Raw genomic sequence first — 26,223 nt, forward strand, 5'->3', positions numbered from 1 at the left:
TTTGCTATACTCTGTGTGTAACATTCTCCCCTTCCCTCAAATATCTTTTCTGACTGTATCTTCACTCATTGCAAGCTGCTGTTGTTGTTAACAGGGTTTGCTACTGGCCGGCCAGATGGCTGGCTTTTTTAAATTTCAATTTTTAAAGAAAGCTTGTGTATAATTGTCACAAGTTTCTCTACTCTAACATTAGGGTGGGTGTTGTGGCAGTGAACACAACTTTGCCCATTCACACTTCTCACTTATATACATTAGCTTCTCAAGGCTTGTGTGTTGGCATCACTTCACATATCCATTTGAACTCCTGTCTACTTCCTGCACAAACATGCAACTCTAATGCCCTGCGTTTCATGCCAGCACCATGGGGCTAAGTTACAATAGATGTCTCTGGGTTGTCTGTGCAGCCTCTGTTGTCTCTCACTCTAAGGCCATAGCTAGACCTAAGGTTTATCCCTGGATCGTCCAGGGGTCAAACCTGTTCATCTAGGTGACACACAGGGGATCCAGTGCTCAGGCAGGGGCGAACCCTGAATGATCCCAGGATAAACCTTAGGTCTAGCTATGGCCTAAGTCATTGCAGACAAACCAAAGCCTCCAGCCTCAAACAATCTCTCTCTCTCTCCCCCCCAAAGTCTCCCAATGGTCCAGCTAGGCTGCACACTTGTGGCTTGGGATATTGCTTCTTGCAGGTTATTGCTTGGTCATGTCTGGTGACTCTTTCATCATCATCATATCCCACCTTTTGCCCAATACTTTAAAAACCTCTTCCACCAGCCGCCTCCACCTTCTCTCCTCCTGCACCACTTTGATGCACTCTTGAAACACTCTGCGTGGCAAGCCAGCCTCAGGGCCAAGCTACAGGTGCATCTGGGTTGCCTTCAGCCTCTCTCTGCCTTATGCCAGCCTGCCAACATTTCCAGCCTCAAATAATCCCCCACCCACCCCTCTCTCTCTCTCTCTCTGCCAAAGTCTCCCAACGGTCCAGCCAGGCTGTGCACTTGTACTCTGTGGCTGGGGGTAGGGCAACAGCTTATAGCTTGGTTGCATCCGGTGACTCTGGTTTTTTTAAAAAAAACTCCCCCACCAGCCGCCTCTGCCTGCACCAAAACTAGACTCTGAGACACTCTTAAAAAGACTCTGTGTGGTACAGCCGCCTCTCAGGGCTCAGCTACAGCCATCTCTGAGTTGTGGCTTCAGTCTAACTCTGTCTCTAAGAGATATGCCAGCCAGCCAAAGCCACAAATCTATCTATTTTTCTCTGGTATGCATTTCAAATGTTCTGCATTGCATCCCAGCAGTGCAGTCAGAGCTTAGCTCACAAGTGTTCAAAGTGAAGTGGAAGGGAAGTGGTAGCGAAGCAAAGCAATGATGTGCCAGGTTCCAACATTCGCAGCAACAGGGCAACTGCAAAGAAGAGAGCCTCTCTCTCGACTGGCACCTTACTGTTGGTCATGAGAGTTTTTCTCTAAAGATGACCCTTCATCGCTCATAATGTGGAAATTTGAGAAAAAGGCTTCTGGCCCATTCTGTTTTGCCCTGTGGGCGGCTTTGACTGACCTCTCCTTTCCCACATTTTGATTTGTGGATGCCTTGCCTCTGCTGAGCTCCAGGTACCCAACTGCATACCAAATCTGCAACAGGAAAGGTGCCCTGCTTGCCCAGGACTTCTTACCTAAAGACTGGAGATCCCCTTAATGCCAAGGGCTGAAACTGCTCAATGTGCAACATCCCAAAGAGGAGGTTTGACAACCTGAGTTTGAAGGATATGGCTCCAGCAGTTTTAAAACACAATTATTTTAAAACTTTGAACTTTTTAAAAAATCCTTAAAAAACAATGGATGAACAGATCTGATTCAAACTTGGCATGGCTAAATCTCTCCTTAAGAGCTATCATGGTGCCAACTTTAAGCCCTTTATCTTTAAAAATGTCATTTTTTAAAAATAATAATTTTAAAACTTCAAACTTTTTTAAAAATCCTAAAACTCAATGGATGAACAGATCTGTTTCAAACTTGGCATAGCTAAAGTCCTTGTTAAGAGCAATCACGGTGCCAAGTTTCATCTCTTTATCTTTAAAAATGACACTTTTAAAAATAATAATTTTAAAACCTCAATTTTTAAAAAATTCCTAAAAAATCAATGGATGAACAGATCTATTTCAAATTCGGTATGACTAAAGCCCTACCTAAGAGCTACCATCATGCCAAGTTTCATGTCTTTATCTTTAAAAATTACAGAGTTTTAAGCATTTTTGTTAATTCCCATGAGAGCTGCTCTTTGACTGGGGAAGATTTGAAAAATCTGGATTTCCCCTCCCCCTCCTGGATTTGTCACCAAAAACTCGGACAAATCCGGGCAAATGCGGTCATGTGGTCACCCTAAAGGAGCTGAGAAGTGTGTTAGAAATTCCTAGCCTCCTTCGCAGAAATACAGTTCCCAGGGTCCCCTGGGAAGCGAGAGTAAGTATTTAAGCAACCTACGGCTGCGGTCCTATCTCACCTACTTGGCCGTCAGCTCCATTGCAAACAGTGAGACTTATTTCTGAATAACCATGAGTAGGATTGGGCCATATACCTATGGTGTAGAACGTGTTGGGCAACTTGTGGACCTCCAGATGTTTGGGCCTACAGCTCCCATGATCCCTCATCATTGGCCTATGGCTTATGAGTAGAGTGACTATTTTGGAAACCAAAAAGGAGGACAGTATGGCCGCCCCAAGGGGGTGTGCCCATCAACATGCCCAGCCCACAAGGGGGCATGCCCACCCAAACATGGCCTTGGTCATACGTCTGATTTCACAGCACACAACTAAGACAAACCTGTTCTGCATAACATCTTAATGTTAAAATCACTGGAATAAAGAACAAGTGAGACATTCAATGTTTCTGAAATTTACTTCACTCATTCCTTCTTTTGTAGCTTTTGCTGTACTTTGAAGCTTTTGCTATACTCTGTGTGATACAGTCTCCCCTTCTCTCAAAAATCTTTGCTGACTGCAAATCCTTCACTGGATGACCATAGTCTAACCTTTCCTAACACTTAACACTCTTTCCCCATCACCTTTCACATATCCATATTCACAGATTCAGCACACTGCCACCACTGAACAAAGTAGTTGACAAGTACAGAAAAATCTAGCCATGGAACAAAATGGACTAAAGGCTTGTTTCAACTTCTGGTTTATCAGTGAGAAACTAATTTAAAAATGTGTCATTATATCTCTGGTTCATTAGCCATGAAAACATGACCATGGTCAGTAGCAATACAAAGAAAGGCCAGAATGGATGCCCATTATCACAATTCTGGTCAAGGGTCTTTCCCTCCTTTTATCCAAATATCTCCTGAATTTACACTGCCTCAATGTGCAGAAAACAGAAATCCCAATCCCAAAGAAAATTGCCCCCAAAACCAACAGAAACAAGTCCCATTGAGTTCAATAAATACTCCCAGATAAATGAATATAGGACTCCCAGAAAAATACTCCAAGATAAATGAATATAGAATCATAGTATCATAGAATAGCAGAGTTGGAAGGGACCTACAAGGCCATCGAGTCCAACCCCCTGCTCAATGCAGGAATCCACCCTAAAGCATCCCTGACAGATGGTTGTCCAGCTGCCTCTTGAAGACCTCTAGTGTGGGAGAGCCCACAACCTCACCAGGCAACTGATTCCATTGTCGTACTGCTCTAACACTCAGGAAGTTTTTCCTGATGTCCAGCCGGAATCTGGCTTCCTTTAACTTGAGCCCGTTATTCCGTGTCCTGCACTCTGGGAGGATCGAGAAGAGATCCTGGCCCTCCTCTGTGGGACAACCTTTTAAGTATTTGAAGAGTGCTATCATGTCTCCCCTCCATCTTCTCTTCTCCAGGCTAAACATGCCCAGTTCTTTCAGTCTCTCTTCATAGGGCTTTGTTTCCAGACCCCTGATCATCTTGGTTGCCCTCCTCTGAACATGCTCCAGCTTGTCTGCATCCTTCTTGAATTGTGGAGCCCAGAACTGGACGCAATGCTCTAGATGAGGCCTAACCAGGGCCGAATAGAGAGGAACCAGTACCTCACGTGATTTGGAAGCTATACTTCTATTAATGCAGCCCAAAATAGCATTTGCCTTTCTTGCAGCCATATCTCCCTGTTGGCTCATATTCAGCTTGTGATCTACAACAATTCCAAGATCCTTCTCGTTTGTAGTATTGCTGAGCCAAGTATCCGCCATCTTGTAACTGTGCCTTTGGTTTCTATTTCCTAGATGTAGAACTTGGCCTTGTAGAACCCTTTCATAGTTCTAGGACACGGAAAAACGGGCTCAAGTTAAAGGAAGCCAGATTCCGTCTGGACATCAGGAAAAACTTCCTGACTGTTAGAGCAGTGCGACAATGGAATCAGCTACCTAGGGAGGTTGTGGGCTCTCCCACACTAGAGGCATTCAAGAGGCAGCTGGACAACCATCTGTCAGGGATGCTTTAGGGTGGATTCCTGCATTGAGCAGGGGGTTGGACTCGATGGCCTTGTAGGCCCCTTCCAACTCTGCTATTCTATGATTCTATGATTCTGGAGAGGAATTTTTGCCTCCAGGCATGATGAGCCTTCCTAACAAAGGGATAGAGGAGACTTCGGATGCACACAGATATACATGAATTGAGTGATGAGTCTGCTGCATTTATTCAAATGTCCCATCCTCTCTCCTGGAGAAACCAGTTATGTGCTAGAGAAGGTACTCATCTCTGATTGGCTGAGACCAACACAGTAACAAACAGCTGCACTACATGAGTGATTTATTGCACGCTTATGATTAGCCACTCAACCTCCAGGACATCTCCCATACTTTCCTCCACTAATCTTGCTTTAAAATATAACAGAGATACTTTAAAATAATAATGGGATTAATTCCACCTCTAGATGGTGCTGTTTTCATTGAACTTTATGGAGCATTGCCCAGAGGGGAAGTTTTCAATTACAAATCAAGTGGTCACTATCTAAAGATGCCTGTAGTAGAAAGATCCAAGGGGGAAAAGCCTGGTAAGGCTGCGGGTTTTTCCTTAATGTAGAGATACCCAAAGTGATCCCTCCCCAGAGCATTCTTTTCCAACTGTTTCAAAGTGGATTGTGTGTTTTTGAAAAACAAATTGACCTTTTATTGCTATTTTAAATAAAACAGCATTTTAAAAATCAAATAGCTGAACAGACAGACTGCCTGAAGCAAGGGGGAGGGGCAAGAGGGAAAGGAAATCACTTTGAATCCATGTTCAACTTGCTAATTCTTATGTCTGTAAGGGCGCAATCCTAGACATATTTCACAGAAAGAAGTCCTACGGTTTTTCTGTCTAAACATGCATAGAATTGTGCCTTGATCTGCATTCTGAACATGAGAGAAAGCTGGAGCCATCCCAAAGGGAAATAATGTTCTGCAACTCTTGGGTTTGGGTTTTTGTTTTGGTATGTGTGTAGGCCGCCTTTATTAACTGCTGACGATGTGCAGCGCTTGCAAGAACTCGCCCTCTGCAAGTTCAATCGGAGGCTACCCTTCCCCTTCACAACCACCACTGGTTTTAGAGGAGCTGCCTCAAGTCCCCATGGAGGCCTGGCCGACTTCAAGAGTCAAAACAATGAGCCTGGTTGGTTAGTATGCTGCCTCCTGGGACTGATCCTGCCCCTTTGCCTTTAACAGCAACCTGACTCAGGAGAATTAAACTGTTGCTTCTTTCCCCATCATTAAATTTCCATGCCATGAAAAGCTTCACTTGCTCAATTTCTATGTGTGAGATGGCTGTTAAAAGCCCAGGAAGAGACCTGTAAAAAAGAAAAGAAAAAAGACAGCACCTTTACTTCTCCTGACCAGCCAATACGTTATCTATAGTGTATGCAAGGACTGGATCCCTGCTTGGAGCTGAGTGGAGCCTCTCTATTTTCTTACTGATGACAATGGGTGGAGATGGACAGGGGAACCTGCTAGGCCTCGGAACTTCTAGAAAAAGAAGGAAAGGAGAGAGCTTTCTTGTTACACAGGTGAGTAGACCCAGACAAGGGAGTAAAACTAGGCAAGGGCGTGCAGCCTGACATTCTTTGGGAGTGTTGCATAGGTGGTTTTGCCAGCTCCTAAACCAGAGAGCGTTAAATTCCCTGATGCAGAAAGCTTTGGCTTCTCTCAGCCATTTCTCCATAATCCTATCATCTCTCCTGCCCCACCCTCTGCTTCCTGAAATGAACAGGGCTCCAGGTGTGCTACACAGCGATGGCTTCCACTGTATGTGGCTAATAATACTGACCTACTTTACAGGATGCGTAAAAGATTTATTGAGATCATGTAAATGGAACACTTAACGCACTACTACATATGAGGCACTTGAGAGAGGCAGTGTGTGGGTCATCAGTCAATTCCCTCACGAAAGAACCAAATGAGCAACCGTCCCACAAACTGCCCCTAACCACTGGGAGCAATACAGTGTATATTACTACAGTCCTGCCCAGATGGAGAAAACAAGTTCTTCCTGCACCAATTAAAAGTTGCCCACTGAATAGCACAGAGACACTCACACTTATCCACTGGAGCGGATACTAATCTTTTAAGAATGGTACATGTTGTACTAGAGACCTAGAAGTTTCACCATAGTACTTGATTTCTCATTTCACTTACTGCAATCAAGAAAGCATAGATGACATACAAATCACTTCTGCAGAGCCCAAGGAATGACCAGGTTCCCACACCATGGTTGCAATTCCTGGGATTCTTAACACAGGAATTGCTGGGATGAGCAGAACACTTGAGTTGCTTGCTTATAGTTTACACTTCTAATTAACAACCCAGAAATGTCCTGTGCCTGGATTGTTTTGTGATGTGAGAACCCGGAAACTCTGGATTGTTTATGGGTCAAACAACCCAGAGTAAGCCCATGGATTGTTGTTAGGTTAATTTTGGGTTGTTTAACCCATAAACAACCCAGAATTTCCAGGTTTGGGCATCACAAGATAATTGAAAGTGTAAACAGTGAATGGGTACCTTATGTACTTCACCCATTCTTGCAATTGCAGTTGTGATGTGCGAACTGGATCTAAGTGAAAAAGTCCATCGTAGGATACCCTTACTTTGAACCAATCTTTAAGAAACTACAATCCCCAGCGTGCATTATCGCTCAGTCTTCTGAAACCAGAAGGATAGTATTTGTGTAATGCCTTGGAATGTAGACTTAGTTAAGTGGTAGGAGCATTCAACAGAGGAGGGCGAGAGAGGAGGCCATTTTGGAAAAAAGGAAATGTTAATCTGGTGCTAAAAGGATTAAATTATGCTGCATGAAGAATTTGATCTGGAATGGTGGGATGACCTGAGTGAGGGTTTGGGGGAGATTTACAAGAAGACCCCCTAAAAGACCCCAGACTCATCTGAAAGATCCCCAGATGTATATTCCAGACCCCTGAGCCATGGGCATGAAGACCTTGATTCTATGCTAATTGATTTTATGCCATTAAATAAGACTCTAGCTAAGTCTGGCAGGACTGTCTTTGAAGAAAGAAAACAAACAAACACGCAATTGACTTTACAAGCAGCTTCACAGAGCTTGTCCAAGGCCACAATGTATTAGCAGTGTGTGAGCAAGCTGAACAAGGCACTGAGCATGCTCAGACACCCAGTAGGAGAAGGAAAAGGACTGTTTTGATGTCTCGTGCTGTAAACCTGCTGATAAGAAAATGTCCTTACTTGAGGCTAGTTGGACGGGGGGAGTCAAAGCCCTGAGCACACATGACACTTGGGAGGAGGTGTTTGAATCATAGAATAGCAGAGTTGGAAGGGGCCTACAAGGCCATCGAGTCCAACCCCATTTGGGTCATATCCGTTTGGGCGGATATGACCCAAATATGTCCAAAGAGGAACGTGAATTCAAAGAAAATGTACCAGACAGAAATACGTCAATCAAGATATTACGCCCATATGGCAGCCATGTTTTAGTGAACTTCAAATTAACCTGTTAATAGTAATACCAGAGATGTTCCCAAAAACACATGCGTATAACACGTGAGATGTTGGCGTAGGGTTTAGGGTGACCAACTGTCAGGATTTTCCCGGATTTGTCCTGGTTTTTGTTCTTTCCATGGTGTCAGGGGGGATTTTCTATAATTTTCAATAATGTCCTGGAATGACACACCTTCCTCTTTAAGGCTGCCATTAGCATGGCAGGAGGGAATGACATGCTTTCTTGAGGCACATCATTCCCCCACCCTGAGCTCCAATTGAGGTCTTAAAGGGGAAAGTGGGTCATTCGTGGACATTATAGAAAAGGCCCCAATTGGAGTGGATGGTGGTGGTGCAGAATGAAATCCTTTCCCCTCCTCCACTCCAATCGGGTTCTTTAAGGTGGCGGGGGAGTAACATACTTTCTGCAGGACTCAGAAAGCTGCTTCCCCACAAACACACTAGGTGTCCTCTTTTTTGGTTTCCCAAATATGGTCACTCTAGTAGGGTTGCCATATTCTGAATCCACAAAACCGGGACAATTTTGTGTGTGTGGAGGGGTTTAGGATTTTTTAAAAAAACTGAGCAATATATAAAGGCCTAGGGAAAGCCCAATTTTTCAATTAAAACATCAACAACTGTAAAACCAGACATCTTAAATTCACAGCAACTTACTTCCAAGGAGGTAGATTTTTGAAGGGCAATTTTTTGGGGAGTGACTTTCCTTTCTCCCCTCCCTCCTTCACCCCCTCGTCCCCCCCTCACTCACTCCCTCATGTCCCCCACAAAACTCTCTTTCTTCCCCCACAAATAACCCAGCAGCTCTGTCCCGCGCTTACCCTAAAGGTCTGACCACAACCAGCCAAGCGCACCAAACTCCTTTGCATTGCATGGGACTCAGGTAGCCTGAGGAGAGCACGTGCTCCTTTCCTCGCTGTTGTTTCTCTTCTATGCATCCACAGGCGCAATAAGGTGAGTCACGGTGAGTGACTTGAGCCTGTGGAGGAGTGGTGATGCTCTGGAAAAAGCGCCAGATTGATGCATCTTTTTCTCTGCTGCTGCTGCTCCACGGAACAGGCTCAAGGCAGCACTTTGGAGGTCAGAATTTCTCCGGCCAGCTGGACCAGGAATCCAGGATTCTTGCCCAGCCAGTTGGGACATTTCAGAATCTCCTGGAAATCGGGACATTCCCGGTTTTCCGGGACGTATGGCAACCCTATTCATTGGGGGGCCCACCTTTGGCCAGAACAAGTGTATAAAAGCACAGGTAGCAAAGCCTGCAGGGCTTGATTTTATTTTTATTTTTCCTTTTTCTTCTACTTCACCTGATTTTTGGATTAACAGACACAAGGATCTGGGTAACTATGAATCTCTTTAAGCTTTTAGACTTTGGGATTTAAGAATATTTTCTGAAGTTGGGACTTGGAATATTTATAGATTTTAAGACTTAGAATATTTCTGAGCTTGGGACTTGGAGTTATTTCTGAAGATTGAATTTAAAATTATTTCCAAGTCTTGGATTTTCTCTTTCATTCTAACTTCGACTTTTATTCTTCGCATGCCTAGAGGAACTTAGCAATGCTTTAGTGTACCTGTTATATCCAAGTAATGTACAGGAGGAGGAACAGGGAGAGTTAACAAGTATGTTTAGTTTTGTTTTAGTTTAGTTTAGCTTTAAACCGCAAGTAGTAAACAGGAGTGGATAAGGAGAAGTCATAACAATGTTAGAAGCAATGGAAATTTGTCATGCCAGCTTTGGCAACTGCAATTCTTTTAATTAATCTTATATTTTTGTTGCATTCTCTGTTCTTGTAACCACAGAGAGAGAGAGAGAGAGAGAGAGAGAGAGAGAGAGAGAGAGAGAGAGAATACTTATAAAACCATCATGCCACTTGTTTAAGTTTGCAATTTTTTTTACAATAAATAGATTCTTATTTACAGTCTTGTCTGTGGTGATGCTTGTTAGTTGGGATTAAATGTCTGTCTTTATGGATTAGCACTAGTTCCTCACCAGGGTTTCCCAGACCCATTTGGTGTACGTTCTGAGGTTAAAAAGGATCACATTTACAGGAAGAAGAGGAGGCAGAAAGAGAATAAAGGCGGAGAAAAGAGGAGAAGAAAGGAGCAGTGTGGTGGGGAAAGAAGACAGTTCAACGAAAACTGCACCTCCGCACAAGGACAAGCTTCCAAGGACGAGAGAAGTAGGATGAGCAACTATTGTTGGTCCAGCGACAATAACACTGTGGCTTGAAACTGAACATATTTGGTTCATAGCTCTGTTAATCGTTTTCTTAATGTTATTATTCACCAAACATTCTTAAATTAAGTAAATATTGTTAAATATTGATTTATTCACCTCTGTGATAATATTGATTTATTCGCCTCTGTGGTAATTGCAACCTGCCCCTCCTCATCCTAGTTTCAACTCCCCCACCGAAACATCACATTTGTTGTAGAAGGGGCTACACAAGTGCAGCCTTTAAGGACATTTGAACAAAGTGCTATTTCCAGAGGGCGTCATTGCTTATACCTCTTACATCCTTAAAATTCCACCAAAATGTATGCAACCTGGTCCATCAATTGTACCCATTCTGCACTTATCACAGTAACTCTGTGGCCTGATCCTGGCCAGTCTCACCTTGAACTCTCTGGGCACGATGAGCTTGGGGGTCTCTAATCCAAGGGTAGCATCAATTCCACAGAAGATGAGAATAGTCAGGATAATGGAGAAATCGCCCACTAGCCTCCTCAGCTAAGAAACCACACGGAAGAAAAATAATAATGGCATAAGCTTTGAAAAATAAAGTCTATACACACAAATATAAACTTTTGCAATTAGGGTCTCCATCTCAAATAAACCGTGGGTGGTTAAAACCGACAACATTCAGAACAGTCAGGGATAAAACATTTATATCATGAAAGATTTGGTGCAAGGCTTTCCTTCTTCATTTCTATAAATCATGACATGAAATTATACTTCCTGTATATCTGTGTGAGAGAGGAGGGTGGACTTTGGAAGAACTTGCGGTGGGGGCTTAATAGAGCTTAAGCTGCAAACCCAGGAGCCAGACCTCTTGGGCCAGTGGGGTAGACAGCTATACCATCTACCCCAATGGGATGTAAGTGGGCACAGGAAGGGATTGTAGCAGCAAATATATCCTGCCTTGAAGAAAGATGTCTAAATTCATTTCAACAATGCATATTTTTTAGGTTTTTTTAATGTGTGTTATTATGAGGATAAAAATGTGTGAAAGGAGGGATGCAAATCTTTTAAATAAATGTAAAATAGATGTTTGACATGAGTAACAATGTGCTCTTATTGTGCGGTTGCCCTTCCCTGTGCCTCTAAATAAATAACCAAGAGTGATGAGTCTTAGGCAAACAGGGCTTCTAAGTGATGACCCAGCACTCTATCTAAGGCAGGACATTTGATTGACAGCTCTCACTCTCGCCGTGGGCCACCAGGACAAGCACATCCAAAGTCACATTTAGGTGGCAGGGGTGGGGGCGAGGGAGGAGCGAACAGAATTTCCACTTTTCATTTGATTGGAGGGTGTAGTTTGGCACTCAGCTACGTGTCCTAGCTTGAGCTGGGGGCGGTGTGTGTGTGTTTGTGCCTTCTCTTCCCTAGAAGCTTTTCACATTCTGGGAGACACTTCATCTAATATTCAATTACAAAATCCCTGCCAGTTTAAGAGTTAAACCCATCTCATGTGGGCTCATACTCCACAAAATCAGGAAACTGGAAGCTAAGGCCAATGCCTTCACAGACCGTGCAATGTCACAGATTGTGCTTGGTTACAATTTACCCTCCCTGGACCCACACTTCTCCTTGGTCTTTCAGGCCCAAATCCAGATGGGGAGCATGGAGTGCTGAGGGCCAGCAACGATGCCCCACATTGTCCTGTCCTAATTTATGAAGCACAAGCCTTAGAGCAGCCTTCCCCAATCTGGTGCCCTCCAGGTGTTTTGGACTACAACTCCCCTAAGTTGCAGCCAGCATGGCCAATTGTCAGGTATCTATACATTAAACTGCTTCTAAAATTTACATTTTCTATGCCACCTTTCTTTCTCATGGAAACTCTTCAAGGTGGCTTACATTTCACATCCTCTCCCTGTTTACTTTTTATACTGTATTTTGTATTTCTGTTTTTAGATTGTGAGTTGTTTTATTATGCTCTCCATGGTTTTAATTTTTGTGAACTGCCCAGAGAGCTTCGGCTATTGGGCGGTATAAAAATGTGATAAATAAATAAACCCAGTGCTGTAGGATAGGCTGCGAGAACAGGGGTGTTCACACATGACATTTAACACATGTATGATCTGTGTACATGTATACACAGTGTTGATGTGTATACACATAAGTTATTCACACGTAACAAACTATGTACACAGACTCGATCTATACACATCTGCAGTTATTCACATGTAATGGAGTATAAGTATGAATTCATACAAAGGTCCAGTGTGCCTTTGCCCAACAGAGGGATTTTCTACATGAGGCATTTATCATGCGCTTACCCTTCCCTACTCATGGTTGCTTATGGGTTCTTTGAACAATATTGTGACCCTCCACTTTCACTTCTGTGTCTAACCAACACTTTCAATAAGTTTTTTTCAAACAGTGAAAATGCAGCACTTAATTGTGAAAGTGAAAGAAAGAGTGATGTTGTGTATGTTTCTTGCCTGCATGCTGCTGGGGAATACCTTGAAAAGAAAAGCAAAAAGGCACCAATCGATTTGCAGGGGAAAGAGATTGCTGGGCGTACACACACAAAATATCCCCTTTCCCCGGGCTCTATCAGCTCAGAGGATTTTGTGGGAGGCTGTGGCTACAAGAATCCATGGGGTGCGGCAGTGCCCTGGGTCTTCCTGCCCTCTTTTATTGATAATTGCTGGGCCTTCTGCTCCAGGATGAAAGATGAGAGGAAAAGAGGTGAGGCGGGGTGGGCAGGGGCCAGAGACTGAAGACGGATGGTGACTGGTGAGTCATGAGGAAGAACCTGAGGAGAGGGACGGGGCAAGCAGGGGATTAGGCAGCGGCAGCAGCAGCAGCAGGCGGGGTGGGCGTGCAAATTACTTTTCTCCTCCCACAAGCTGCCTCATAACAATAAACTATTAAATGATTATAACCAACCAACTAACCAACCAACCCCAAAATGAAAACCAGTTCCCATCATAGTTAGAGAATGGGTGGGAGATGGTTGATACTCACAACTGTGGGGAAATAGCGGCTTGATTTAAAGTTCTTCAGGGCCATAGAGCAGAGAAACGTCCCCAGAAACAGAATGGAAGACATGAAAGTGATGTCAGGCACGTAACTGCAGCTGTTGCCCACCAGGCGGCCTCCGAGTTGCACACATTGCTTCTTGGTCAGCAGGGACCAGTTCCCAGGCTCCAGATCCAAGGGCTGTGGAGAAGAAAGGCGCTGCCTCGGTCAGATGAGCAAGAACGCACTGTCTGCATTAAGGCAGGCAACGGAGCACAGCCTGCAGTGTGAAAGAAGGATGTGCCATCAGCCAAGGTGGAGGAGGGAAAGACAGTTTGTGGAATTTCTCCAGGGCCCGATCTACACCAAGCAGGATATAACACTTTAAAAACGGTATGAAAATGGTATATCTAATGTGTCCTGGGCCTGAACAGTTGTCATAACCATTATAAACCGTTATAAGCAGTAGTGTAGATCCTGCCCAGGTCTCATAAATTGTATATTTAAGGAGCCAATTCGTGTCTTTGCTTCTGGGTGATGCCAAGGCTTTCAGTACACTGCAACCCCCTCCACCTTTTTGTCAGAGATGAGGCATATATGCCCATGAGGAGGAAATGAGGGAAGCACTGCATTGCTGTTCATGCACACACCCCACCCTTCCATTCCTTCTTCTCTCTCTGGAGGATTCTCTCCCTGGTGCTATCTGCTCCCCAGAACCTCAGAGGCAAACTGGGTGCAAAGACACCTACCGTGCCACACTAGAAGGAGGAGAACACACAGCATGCAGAGCTACTGTGTGCGCCTCTCCCCTGCAAGAAGATTGACAGACTGCAGTTAGGGTGGGTTAGGGGAAAGGGGGTTGAGAGTTATTGACAGGAGGCTGGGTGTAAGAGCCTGGGAGACACTTCACCCCAGTAGCCTTTGGTACTACTGGAGGTTGCTTAAGAGGTTCAGCCTTGCCCCATGCAGAAGGGCCAGCATGGAGGGCTTGCACTCCTGCTGAAATTTATTTATTTATTTATTTATTTATTTATTTATTTATTTATTACATTTTTATTCCCCCCCCCCCCCCCAAATAGCTGAAGCTCTCTGGGCGGTTCACAAAATGGGAAAAAAGGTCCAGCAAGTGTTTGCCTCATTGGTCATGAACTTTTGGTCACTTACTGAGGACAGGATTCAGTGATATAACCTAATTGGCTCACAAAAAGAAGTGCCCCATAGTAGAAATCGAAGCACTTCAATCAATCAGGAGTTAGGTGTGAATTAGGGTGACCATATGAAAAGGAGGACGGGGCTCCTGCATCTTTAACAGTTATATTGAAAAGGAAATTTCAGCAGGTGTCATTTGTATATATGGGGAACCTGATGAAATTCCCTCTTCATCACAACACTTAAAGCTGCAGGTGCCCTGCCCTCTTTTAAATCTTGTCATCCTAGTACAGCTCCTGCAGCTTTAACTGTTGTGATGAAGAGGGAACTTCACAAGGTTCTCCATATATACAAATGGCACCTGCTGAAATTCCCTTTTCTATGCAACTGTTAAAGATACAGGAGCCCTGTCCTCCTTTTCATAGGGTCACCCTATGTGAATGCACCAAGTCAAAGAGTTTCATACCCCCAAGGTGTTGCATAAACACTTTCCCACCCCTGAGTGCAACACCCCAAGAAGATCCCATTGTGATTAGATTACGCCCTGTGGCAACCATCCTGGCCAGAGTATTTCCATTTTGTTTTTCTTGGTTTAAAATACTATATATGTAGGGTGACCCTATGAGAAGGGGGACAGGGCTCCTGTATCTTTAACAGTTGCATAGAAAAGGGAATTTCAGCAGGTGTCATTTGTATATATGGGGAACCTGGTGAAATTCCCTCTTCATCACCACAGTTAAAGGTGCAGGAGCTATACTAGAGTGACCAGATTTAAAAGAGGGCAGGGCACCTGCAGCTTTAACTGTTATGATGAAAAGGAAATTTCACCAGGTTCATCTGGGAGCACCCCAAGTTCTAGAAGTGCTCCCAGATGAGGGTTTTAATCTGTGATCCCCTGCCTTACTCACGGATCTTTACAGGGGGTTCCGATTCCATCACCTCCCTCTCTGAGCCCTCCCATGTTTTCCCACCACTTCTTCTGTGTTTTTTCTTACTGCAGAAAAGATGGGGTTGCTGCACAATGCCTTCTGCTTGCTAGCACCAGGACCCCTCTGTCTGGAGACACCCTTGGTTCCCTTTCATTCACATCGTAACCAATGGCCGGGGTTTCATTTCTTACCTCTCCAAAACTGCTTAAGTTAGGAAACAGTGTCTGGTTCAGAAGAGAGGAATTGCCTGCAAGAAACAGTTGAGCCAAGACTTCAGTTCTTATCTTGGACCATTGTTCAGATAGCTCAAAGATTGGAGGGGGCAAGAAATCAAGTTGAAGAATGTCCCAGATGTGTGGTGGGTGGAACCTTGATTGCTCATTCAGGCTCCACACAGTGTTGGCAACATAACAGGGTTATATACAGTTTCCTGGCAGATCTCTAAAACACAGGTCTGCAGCAGGGTTTTTTCTCATTCAAGGGAGCAAAGCGGGGGGTGGGTGGGGGAGTGCAATCTGGAGGCTGGGCTGTTCTTAAATTCACTGTACCTGAATACAAAATGCCCAAATTATTGTGTTTTGACATGACTGGATCAAATTCAGCAGGTCCCTGCTTTTCTGTGCTGCTGACTGCAGACCCATATGGACTGCCTGGGCCCAGCAGAGCTTCTCTTAAAGGAGAGCCCTTTCAGCACTTGCAGTTAACAACACAGGTCAGATGTGGGGTTGCTTTAGCCTGCATTGGTCTGCACTACTTACAAGGACCACTGCAAGACCAGATCAGTTGCCTTAGAGAAAACACAGTGACAATCAGCTGCTGTGGTTGTGCTCCAGGTGCTCCTGCCATCAGAAATGAAATGGTGGTGGTGGTGGTGGTGCTGGGGCTACTTGGGACAGGATCTTCTCAGCTGCAGCAGAATTTGAATTTCTCTCTCTCTCTCCAGCTATATTTGAAAGTACCCACATTAGGTTTCTTGATGCCACCTAAAAAAACTGGCGTTTGGCATTTAGGAATTAAAACTTGCAACGTGTGGTGTGCTAGGTTCTCCAGGCATTGGTGGCATTGGTGATTTTTTACTCTAGATTTGTTGTTATATAAATTTTATTGTGCTGCTTTTATACTGGACAGTTGTTGTGTTGTGTTGTGTTATGTTATGTTATAAGCTGTTTTGGAGATGATAGGGTCAAAAAGTGATGTGTGTGTGCAGGAAGTATCAATATCGTAACGAGTAAATAATAAAATAGCACTGTTTGCAGAGCTTCTGTAGGGGCCTGTCTCGACGAGGGGTTTGCCCTGGGGTGGATCCACAGTAGCGGCAGGTCATCTAGATGAAGCAGACGCCATTGCGAAGCCATCCAGGGGCAAAACCCCAAAGCTCTGCTTTTAAAAAGTTGGGCAGTTCCCTCGACTTTTTCATGCCAGGGAGGCACAGACCCGCATCCATCTGTCGCCATCCTCCGGCTTTGCGCCAGAGGTGTGTCCCTTGCCAATGGCAAACTGTGATTGGTCGCCTGGAGGGCAGGGGAAGGGAGCAGTACAGTGAGTGGAACGGCTGCTGGACTGCTTCCGTGCCTCCAACGAACTCGGGGGGGCTTCGCATGAATAAATAGTAAAAAATGCAAATACAAATGGATCGCTGGTGCTCCAGGACAGTGAGGAGGAGGCTGCCCATCTCCACACCTCTCTCTAACTATGAAGCTTTGCAGTTAGAGGCAAAGTTTTAAAAACAAACCAAAAGACGGGACGGTGTAAAAGCCGGAACGGAACGGAACAGGCCGGAACAGCCCCATTATATTAAAAAACCATACCAAAAACAGTGGCATGTGTTAGCAACACTTGAGAACAATATTTTAGGACTAAAACCATACCAATATTATATCACTATTAACCCCAAAACTCCCAAAACGACGTCCGGAACAGAATGGGATGGCCGGAACGGCCACTACTGAACAAGCGATATCAACCAAACTCACCAGTCATGCATACCTCCATGGCAGGGACGCAATAAGACACAAAAGTTGCCCCGAAACCACGTTCAGATACCCGTTCCGGGCAAAAACGCATATTGCGCAAAACGGGCCGTAACGGCAGCTTCCCAATGAGGAAAGTCAACCAAACTCACCAGATGCACATAACTAGGTGGGACAAATATAGAAAGCTCCAAAAGTTGCCCCCAAACCACGTTCAGATACCCGTTCCGGGCAAAAAAGTGTATTGCGCAAAATGGGCCGTAACGGCAGCTTCCCACTGAAGTAAGTGAACCAAACTCACCAGATTCACATAACTAGGTGGGGCAAATATAGAAAGCTCCAAAAGTTGCCCCGAAACCACGTTCAGATACCCGTTCCGGGCAAAAACGCGTATTGCGCAAAACGGGCCGTAACGGCAGCTTCCCAATGAGGTAAGTGAACCAAACTCACCAGATGCACATGACAAGGTGAGACAAATATAGAAAGCTCCAAAAGGTGCCCCAAAACCACGTTCAGATACCCGTTCCGGGCAAAAACGCGTATTGCGCAAAATGGGCCGTAACGGCAGCTTCCCAATGAGGAAAGTCAACCAAACTCACCAGATGCACATGACAAGGTGGGACAAATATAGAAAGCTCCAAAAGTTGCCCCGAAACCACATTCAGATACCCATTCCGGGCAAAAACGCGTATTGCGCAAAAACGGCCGTAACGGCAGCTTCCCAATGAGGTAAGTCAACCAAACTCACCAGATGCACATGACAAGGTGGGACAAATATAGAAAGCTCCAAAAGTTGCCCCGAAACCACGTTCAGATACCTGTTCCGGGCAAAAACGCATATTGCGCAAAACGGGCCGTAACGGCAGCTTCCCAATGAGGTAAGTGAACCAAACTCAACAGATGCACATGACAAGGTGGGACAAATATAGAAAGCTCCAAAAGTTGCCCCGAAACCACGTTCAGATACCCGTTCCAGGCAAAAACGCGTATTGCGCAAAAAAGGCCGTAACGGCAGCTTCCCAATGAGGTAAGTGAACCAAACTCACCAGATGCACATGACAAGGTGGGACAAATATAGAAAGCTCCAAAAGTTGCCCCGAAACCACATTCAGATACCCGTTCCGGGCAAAAACGCGTATTGCGCAAAAACGGCCGTAACGGCAGCTTCCCAATGAGGTAAGTCAACCAAACTCACCAGATGTACATGACAAGGTGGGACAAATATAGAAAGCTCCAAAAGTTGCCTCAAAACCACGTTCAGATGCCCGTTCCGGGCAAAAACGCGTATTGCGCAAAAACGGCCGTAACGGCAGATTCCCAATGAGGTAAGTCAACCAAACTCACCAGATGCACTTGACAAGGTGGGGCAAATATAGAAAGCTCCAAAAGTTGCCCCGAAACCACGTTCAGATACCCGTTCCGGGCAAAAACGCGTATTGCGCAAAATGGGCCGTAACGGCAGCTTCCCAATGAGGTAAGTGAACCAAACTCACCAGATGCACATGACAAGGTGGGACAAATATAGAAAGCTCCAAAAGTTGCCCCGAAACCACATTCAGAAACCCGTTCCGGGCAAAAACGCTTATTGCGCAAAAACGGCCGTAACGGCAGCTTCCCAATGAGGTAAGTCAACCAAACTCACCAGATGCACATGACAAGGTGGGACAAATATAGAAAGCTCCAAAAGTTGCCTCAAAACCACGTTCAGATACCCGTTCCGGGCAAAAACGCGTATTGCGCAAAAACGGCCGTAACGGCAGATTCCCAATGAGGTAAGTCAACCAAACTCACCAGATGCACTTGACAAGGTGGGGCAAATATAGAAAGCTCCAAAAGTTGCCCCCAAACCACGTTCAGATACCCGTTCCGGGCAAAAACGCGTATTGCGCAAAACGGCCGTAACGGCAGCTTCCCAATGAGGTAAGTCAACCAAACTCACCAGATGCACATGACAAGGTGGGACAAATATAGAAAGCTCCAAAAGTTGCCCCGAAACCACATTCAGATACCCGTTCCGGGCAAAAACGCGTATTGCGCAAAAACGGCCGTAACGGCAGCTTCCCAATGAGGTAAGTCAACCAAACTCACCAGATGCACATGACAAGGTGGGGCAAATATAGAAAGCTCCAAAAGTTGCCCCAAAACCACGTTCAGATACCCGTTCCGGGCAAAAACGCGTATTGCGCAAAAACGGCCGTAACGGCAGCTTCCCACTGAAGTAAGTGAACCAAACTCACCAGATTCACATAACTAGGTGGGGCAAATATAGAAAGCTCCAAAAGTTGCCCCGAAACCACGTTCAGATACCCGTTCCGGGCAAAAACGCGTATTGCGCAAAACGGGCCGTAACGGCAGCTTCCCAATGAGGTAAGTGAACCAAACTCACCAGATGCACATGACAAGGTGAGACAAATATAGAAAGCTCCAAAAGGTGCCCCAAAACCACGTTCAGATACCCGTTCCGGGCAAAAACGCGTATTGCGCAAAATGGGCCGTAACGGCAGCTTCCCAATGAGGAAAGTCAACCAAACTCACCAGATGCACATGACAAGGTGGGACAAATATAGAAAGCTCCAAAAGTTGCCCCGAAACCACATTCAGATACCCATTCCGGGCAAAAACGCGTATTGCGCAAAAACGGCCGTAACGGCAGCTTCCCAATGAGGTAAGTCAACCAAACTCACCAGATGCACATGACAAGGTGGGACAAATATAGAAAGCTCCAAAAGTTGCCCCAAAACCACGTTCAGATACCCGTTCCGGGCAAAAACGCATATTGCGCAAAACGGGCCGTAACGGCAGCTTCCCAATGAGGTAAGTGAACCAAACTCAACAGATGCACATGACAAGGTGGGACAAATATAGAAAGCTCCAAAAGTTGCCTCAAAACCACGTTCAGATACCCGTTCCGGGCAAAAACGCGTATTGCGCAAAAACGGCCGTAACGGCAGATTCCCAATGAGGTAAGTCAACCAAACTCACCAGATGCACTTGACAAGGTGGGGCAAATATAGAAAGCTCCAAAAGTTGCCCCCAAACCACGTTCAGATACCCGTTCCGGGCAAAAACGCGTATTGCGCAAAACGGCCGTAACGGCAGCTTCCCAATGAGGTAAGTCAACCAAACTCACCAGATGCACATGACAAGGTGGGACAAATATAGAAAGCTCCAAAAGTTGCCCCGAAACCACATTCAGATACCCGTTCCGGGCAAAAACGCGTATTGCGCAAAAACGGCCGTAACGGCAGCTTCCCAATGAGGTAAGTCAACCAAACTCACCAGATGCACATGACAAGGTGGGGCAAATATAGAAAGCTCCAAAAGTTGCCCCAAACCCACGTTCAGATACCCGTTCCGGGCAAAAACGCGTATTGCGCAAAAACGGCCGTAACGGCAGCTTCCCAATGAGATAAGTGAGCGAAACTCACCAGATGCACATGACAAGGTGGGACAAATATAGAAAGCTCCAAAAGTTGCCCCAAAACCACGTTCAGATACCCGTTCCGGGCAAAAACGCGTATTGCGCAAAACGGCCGTAACGGCAGCTTCCCAATGAGGTAAGTCAACCAAACTCACCAGATGCACATGACAAGGTGGGAGAAATATAGAAAGCTCCAAAAGTAGCCCCGAAACCACGTTCAGATACCCGTTCCGGGCAAAAACGCGTATTGCGCAAAAACGGCCGTAACGGCAGATTCCCAATGAGGTAAGTCAACCAAACTCACCATACGCACATTAATAGGTGGGACAGCAATTCAATAGTCCTGTTTCTAGAAAATCACCGAAAGGAGCATTCTCTGCAATCCAGTTCTTGTCTTCAGCAATACAACAGTATTACACTTCATCTTGGTCTTTGTGCTTAATGGGTGATCAGTGCAAGAAACCCAAGAGGGACACCATGGTTCTGTGCGAGGGAGCATGTCAGGACTGGTACCATCTCTCTTGCCTTGAGATAAATCAAGCTTCTCGTGGTATATTCAAATGTCCAAAGTGTTGTGAGAAATGAATAATCTACACTGTAGGCAAAAATTTATGTTAACAGGTGCTATATGTTAGCATTTACATTTACACACACATACACACACACACAAACAGAGAGAGAGAGAGAGAGAGAGAGAAAGAGTATATATAGATAGATATTATGTACATTGTTTTTGTTCTTACTGTTTGTGGTTATTTTTCTTGTATTCATGTTGTCATAAAGAATATGACTAAAGAAGCGTATATGTTAATAAAGCTTCAGAACATCACAGCCAATGACAATGGGTTATACTGAATCAAACAAATGGTCAACCTAGCTCCCTCTTATTCACATGGGGCTAACCTATTCAAAACACCTAACATACAATTAAAAATTGTGTGATTGGCTTTTAAAAATAAATTCCATGTTTGGGGAGGGGAGGGGTACCTGTCAAGATTGTGGAATGTGGGCATTAACGCTTTGTCTCCTGGTGTGATAAGGGTGACCAGATGACTCGGAAAACCCGGGGGACCTCTGGAAAAATGGAGATCTCCAGGGCAACCGGGACTGGCACCCAATTTCCTGGGGGAAAGGGCTGAGGGGGAAGGCCTCCATCAGCCCTGGAAGGGGTTGGGGGCCACGTTTTTGGACTTCCTGGAATGCAGCCTCCAGTACTCCCATGGCAATCCTCAAAAGACCTGGGCTTTTTTGACAGAACATTTATATCCCACCCGCCACCCAGAAACGCATGGTGAACTACAATGGCCTTTCCCAATTTTGTAATAACCCTGTGGGATAAGTTAGGTTGAAAGATGTGAATAGCCACAGGTCATTGTAAGCTTCATGATGGAATGAGACAGGCCAACTCCAACAATGCCATCATAGACTGATATTTTAAGCACACTATCAAACCACATGACAACTATGGGCTTCTGTAGGAAACCATCTTTGCAGAACTTCACTCCGGATTCTGAGAAAGTTTATTAAATGTTCCAGTTAGTACAATGAAAGTAGTTTATTTGATTGCATTCACACACATAGAAGTTGCCTTTCGAGGCAATTTCCCGACAATAGATAGTGCCTCATTTTCCTCACCCATAATTTTCTTTTCCAGCTAATTTTGGGAATATGAACTATGGCCCGGAATGGGTAACAGAACCTGACTTTCATGGAAATTTCAGAGGTTATTATATCTGTCCCACCTAGTAATACACATCTGGTGAGTTTGGTTGACTTACCTCATTGGAAAGCTGCCGTTACGGCCCGTTTTGAGCAATATGGGTTTTTGCCTGGAACGGGTATCTGAACGTGGTTTGGGGGCAACTTTTGGAGCTTTCTATATTTGCCCCACCTAGTTATGTGAATCTGGTGAGTTTGGTTCACTTACTTCATTGGGAAGCTGCCGTTACGGCCCATTTTGCGCAATACGCGTTTTTGCCCGGAACGGGTATCTGAACGTGGTTTGGGGGCAACTTTTGGAGCTTTCTATATTTGCCCCACCTAGTTATGTGAATCTGGTGAGTTTGGTTCACTTACTTCATTGGGAAGCTGCCGTTACGGCCCATTTTGCGCAATACGCGTTTTTGCCCGGAACGGGTATCTGAACGTGGTTTGGGGGCAACTTTTGGAGCTTTCTATGTTTGTCCCACCTAGTTATGTGCATCTGTTGAGTTTGGTTCACTTACCTCATTGGGAAGCTGCCGTTACGGCCCGTTTTGCGCAATATGCGTTTTTGCCCGGAACGGGTATCTGAACGTGGTTTCGGGGCAACTTTTGGAGCTTTCTATATTTGTCCCACCTAGTTATGTGTATCTGGTGAGTTTGGTTCACTTATCTCATTGGGAAACTGCCGTTACGGCCGTTTTTGCGCAATACGCGTTTTTGCCCGGAACGGGTATCTGAACGTGGTTTTGGGGCAACTTTTGGAGCTTTCTATATTTGCCCCACCTAGTCAAGTGCATCTGGTGAGTTTGGTTGACTTATCACATTGGGAAGCTGCCGTTACGGCCGTTTTTGCGCAATACGCGTTTTTGCCTGGAACGGGTATCTGAACGTGGTTTTGGGGCAACTTTTGGAGCTTTCTATATTTGCCCCACCTTGTCAAGTGCATCTGGTGAGTTTGGTTCACTTATCTCATTGGGAAGCTGCCGTTACGGCTGTTTTTGCGCAATACGCGTTTTTGCCCGGAACGGGTGTCTGAACGTGGTTTCGGGGCAACTTTTGGAGCTTTCTATATTTGTCCCACCTAGTTATGTGCATCTGGTGAGTTTGGTTGACTTATCTCATTGGGAAGCTGCCGTTACGGCCGTTTTTGCGCAATACGCGTTTTTGCCCGGAACGGGTATCTGAACGTGGTTTTGGGGCAACTTTTGGAGCTTTCTATATTTGCCCCACCTAGTCAAGTGCATCTGGTGAGTTTGGTTGACTTACCTCATTGGGAATCTGCCGTTACGGCCGTTTTTGCGCAATACGCGTTTTTGCCCGGAACGGGTATCTGAACGTGGTTTCGGGGCAACTTTTGGAGCTTTCTATATTTGCCCCACCTAGTCAAGTGCATCTGGTGAGTTTGGTTGACTTATCTCATTGGGAAGCTGCCGTTACGGCCGTTTTTGCGCAATACGCGTTTTTGCCTGGAACGGGTATCTGAACGTGGTTTTGGGGCAACTTTTGGAGCTTTCTATATTTGCCCCACCTTGTCAAGTGCATCTGGTGAGTTTGGTTCACTTATCTCATTGGGAAGCTGCCGTTACGGCCGTTTTTGCACAATACGCGTTTTTGCCCGGAACGGGTATCTGAACGTGGTTTTGGGGCAACTTTTGGAGCTTTCTATATTTGCCCCACCTTGTCAAGTGCATCTGGTGAGTTTGGTTCACTTATCTCATTGGGAAGCTGCCGTTACGGCTGTTTTTGCGCAATACGCGTTTTTGCCCGGAACGGGTGTCTGAACGTGGTTTCGGGGCAACTTTTGGAGCTTTCTATATTTGTCCCACCTAGTTATGTGCATCTGGTGAGTTTGGTTGACTTATCTCATTGGGAAGCTGCCGTTACGGCCGTTTTTGCGCAATACGCGTTTTTGCCCGGAACGGGTATCTGAACGTGGTTTTGGGGCAACTTTTGGAGCTTTCTATATTTGCCCCACCTAGTCAAGTGCATCTGGTGAGTTTGGTTGACTTACCTCATTGGGAATCTGCCGTTACGGCCGTTTTTGCGCAATACGCGTTTTTGCCCGGAACGGGTATCTGAACGTGGTTTCGGGGCAACTTTTGGAGCTTTCTATATTTGCCCCACCTAGTCAAGTGCATCTGGTGAGTTTGGTTGACTTATCTCATTGGGAAGCTGCCGTTACGGCCGTTTTTGCGCAATACGCGTTTTTGCCTGGAACGGGTATCTGAACGTGGTTTTGGGGCAACTTTTGGAGCTTTCTATATTTGCCCCACCTTGTCAAGTGCATCTGGTGAGTTTGGTTCACTTATCTCATTGGGAAGCTGCCGTTACGGCCGTTTTTGCACAATACGCGTTTTTGCCCGGAACGGGTATCTGAACGTGGTTTTGGGGCAACTTTTGGAGCTTTCTATATTTGCCCCACCTTGTCAAGTGCCTCTGGTGAGTTTGGTTGACTTTCCTCATTGGGAAGCTGCCGTTACGGCCCGTTTTGCGCAATACGTGTTTTTGCCCGGAACGGGTATCTGAACGTGGTTTCGGGGCAACTTTTGTGGCTTATTGCATCCCTGCCATTTAGTTATGCATGACTGTTGAGTTTGGTTGGTATCGCTCGTTCCCTAGTGGCCGTTCCGGCCATCCCATTCTGTTCCGGGCGTCGTTTTGGGAGTTTTGGGGTTAATAGTGATATAATATTGGTATGGTTTTAGTCCTAAAATATTGTTCTCAAGTGTTGCTAACACATGCCACTGTTTTTGGTATGGTTTTTTAATATAATGGGGCTGTTCCGGCCTGTTCCGTTCCGTTCCGGCTTTTACACCGTCCCCCAAAAGACCGCCGCTGTCAAGCCACCCCCTTGGCTTATTTTGGAGTTTTCCCACTTCCCTTTTCTATTCTCTCTCCCTCTCTCCCCTCCCCCTCCCCAATCTATAAAAACTCAAATTGGGGGAGACTCCTTTAGAGGAATTTTTAAGTTATTAAGAGTGTGTGTGTGCACGCACGCACGCACACACACACACACACGCACGCACGCACGCAGGGAGAAAAGAAACTGAGTTGTCATTGTTCTTTCCTGGAAGTAATACATCTTTGGCTGTGGGGTGGGGGGACGCAATAAAGAAGCATTTGAGAGGCTAATTCTTGTGGGGGGGGCAAAGAAAGAGCAGCGCAGGCGCACCAGGACAGTGAGGGGAGATGGACGCCGTCTCCCCTCACTGTCCTGGTGCGCCCGCGCTGCTCTTTCTTTGCTCAGGGTCCCCCCACTCCCCTGTAAACCTCGTGTTAGCTCCTTTGAATGGGGACAATGTGAAGGAGCGCAAACGCAGGGGTTTCAGGGCTCGAGGCGCCAATTCACCGCTGTGAAGACATCCCTTCAGTCCCCACTCCAGGCACTCCAATCCATCCATCACAAGAGCACAGACTGCTCAGCTCACCTCTCTCTGGCATACCGCAGGTGCAGCTGTACAAGGTGATGTCACTGATCTTGTAGTCCCAATTGACCGGGTAGTGATCCACCAGGGACAGCATCTTCTTAACCGCATCATAGATGAAAATGAAGCTGATGAGGGCACAGAAGCCTTCCTCGGTGAAGCGTGTGAAATATTGCACTAAGTAACTGGCTTCGGTAGCCACCAGTATAAGGCCAAAGAAGGCCACCCAGAGGCCGATCCAGAGGCGGAATTCTAAATAATCCAAACTGTAGTCTCTAGTAGGAAGGAGGAACCAAAAGAATTTTCCTGAATGGGCTGGGCTATTTGCAAGACAGAAGACAGCTTGGCATCCCCGTTTAGCACTTTTTGCAGATGCTAAGGAGTTTCACCCACAGTCAGTTCAGCAGTTAAATTATATGGCCCTCTGGAACTTTGGACACTGGAATTTAGCAGTGGCTGGTGCTGAATCCCT

The 26,223-nt window shown here is 45.7% G+C and overlaps 1 protein-coding gene across 1 annotated transcript in view; it reads right to left on the reverse strand.

The window, feature by feature from the left end:
- SLC4A9 (solute carrier family 4 member 9) overlaps positions 1–26,223 on the reverse strand; it is a 76,714-nt gene that overhangs the window by 32,532 nt on the left and 17,959 nt on the right. Inside the window, exons 11-14 of the mRNA XM_063130134.1 lie at positions 25,755–26,026; positions 15,423–15,478; positions 13,160–13,354; positions 10,583–10,696 (exon numbers count right to left, since the gene is read on the reverse strand). Of these exons, the coding sequence (XP_062986204.1) occupies positions 10,583–10,696; positions 13,160–13,354; positions 15,423–15,478; positions 25,755–26,026 (637 nt within the window). The remainder of the gene's footprint in view (positions 1–10,582; positions 10,697–13,159; positions 13,355–15,422; positions 15,479–25,754; positions 26,027–26,223) is intronic.

Source organism: Elgaria multicarinata, chromosome 7 (genome assembly GCF_023053635.1).
Source record: "Elgaria multicarinata webbii isolate HBS135686 ecotype San Diego chromosome 7, rElgMul1.1.pri, whole genome shotgun sequence".
NCBI classification, from domain to species: Eukaryota; Metazoa; Chordata; class Lepidosauria; order Squamata; family Anguidae; genus Elgaria; species Elgaria multicarinata.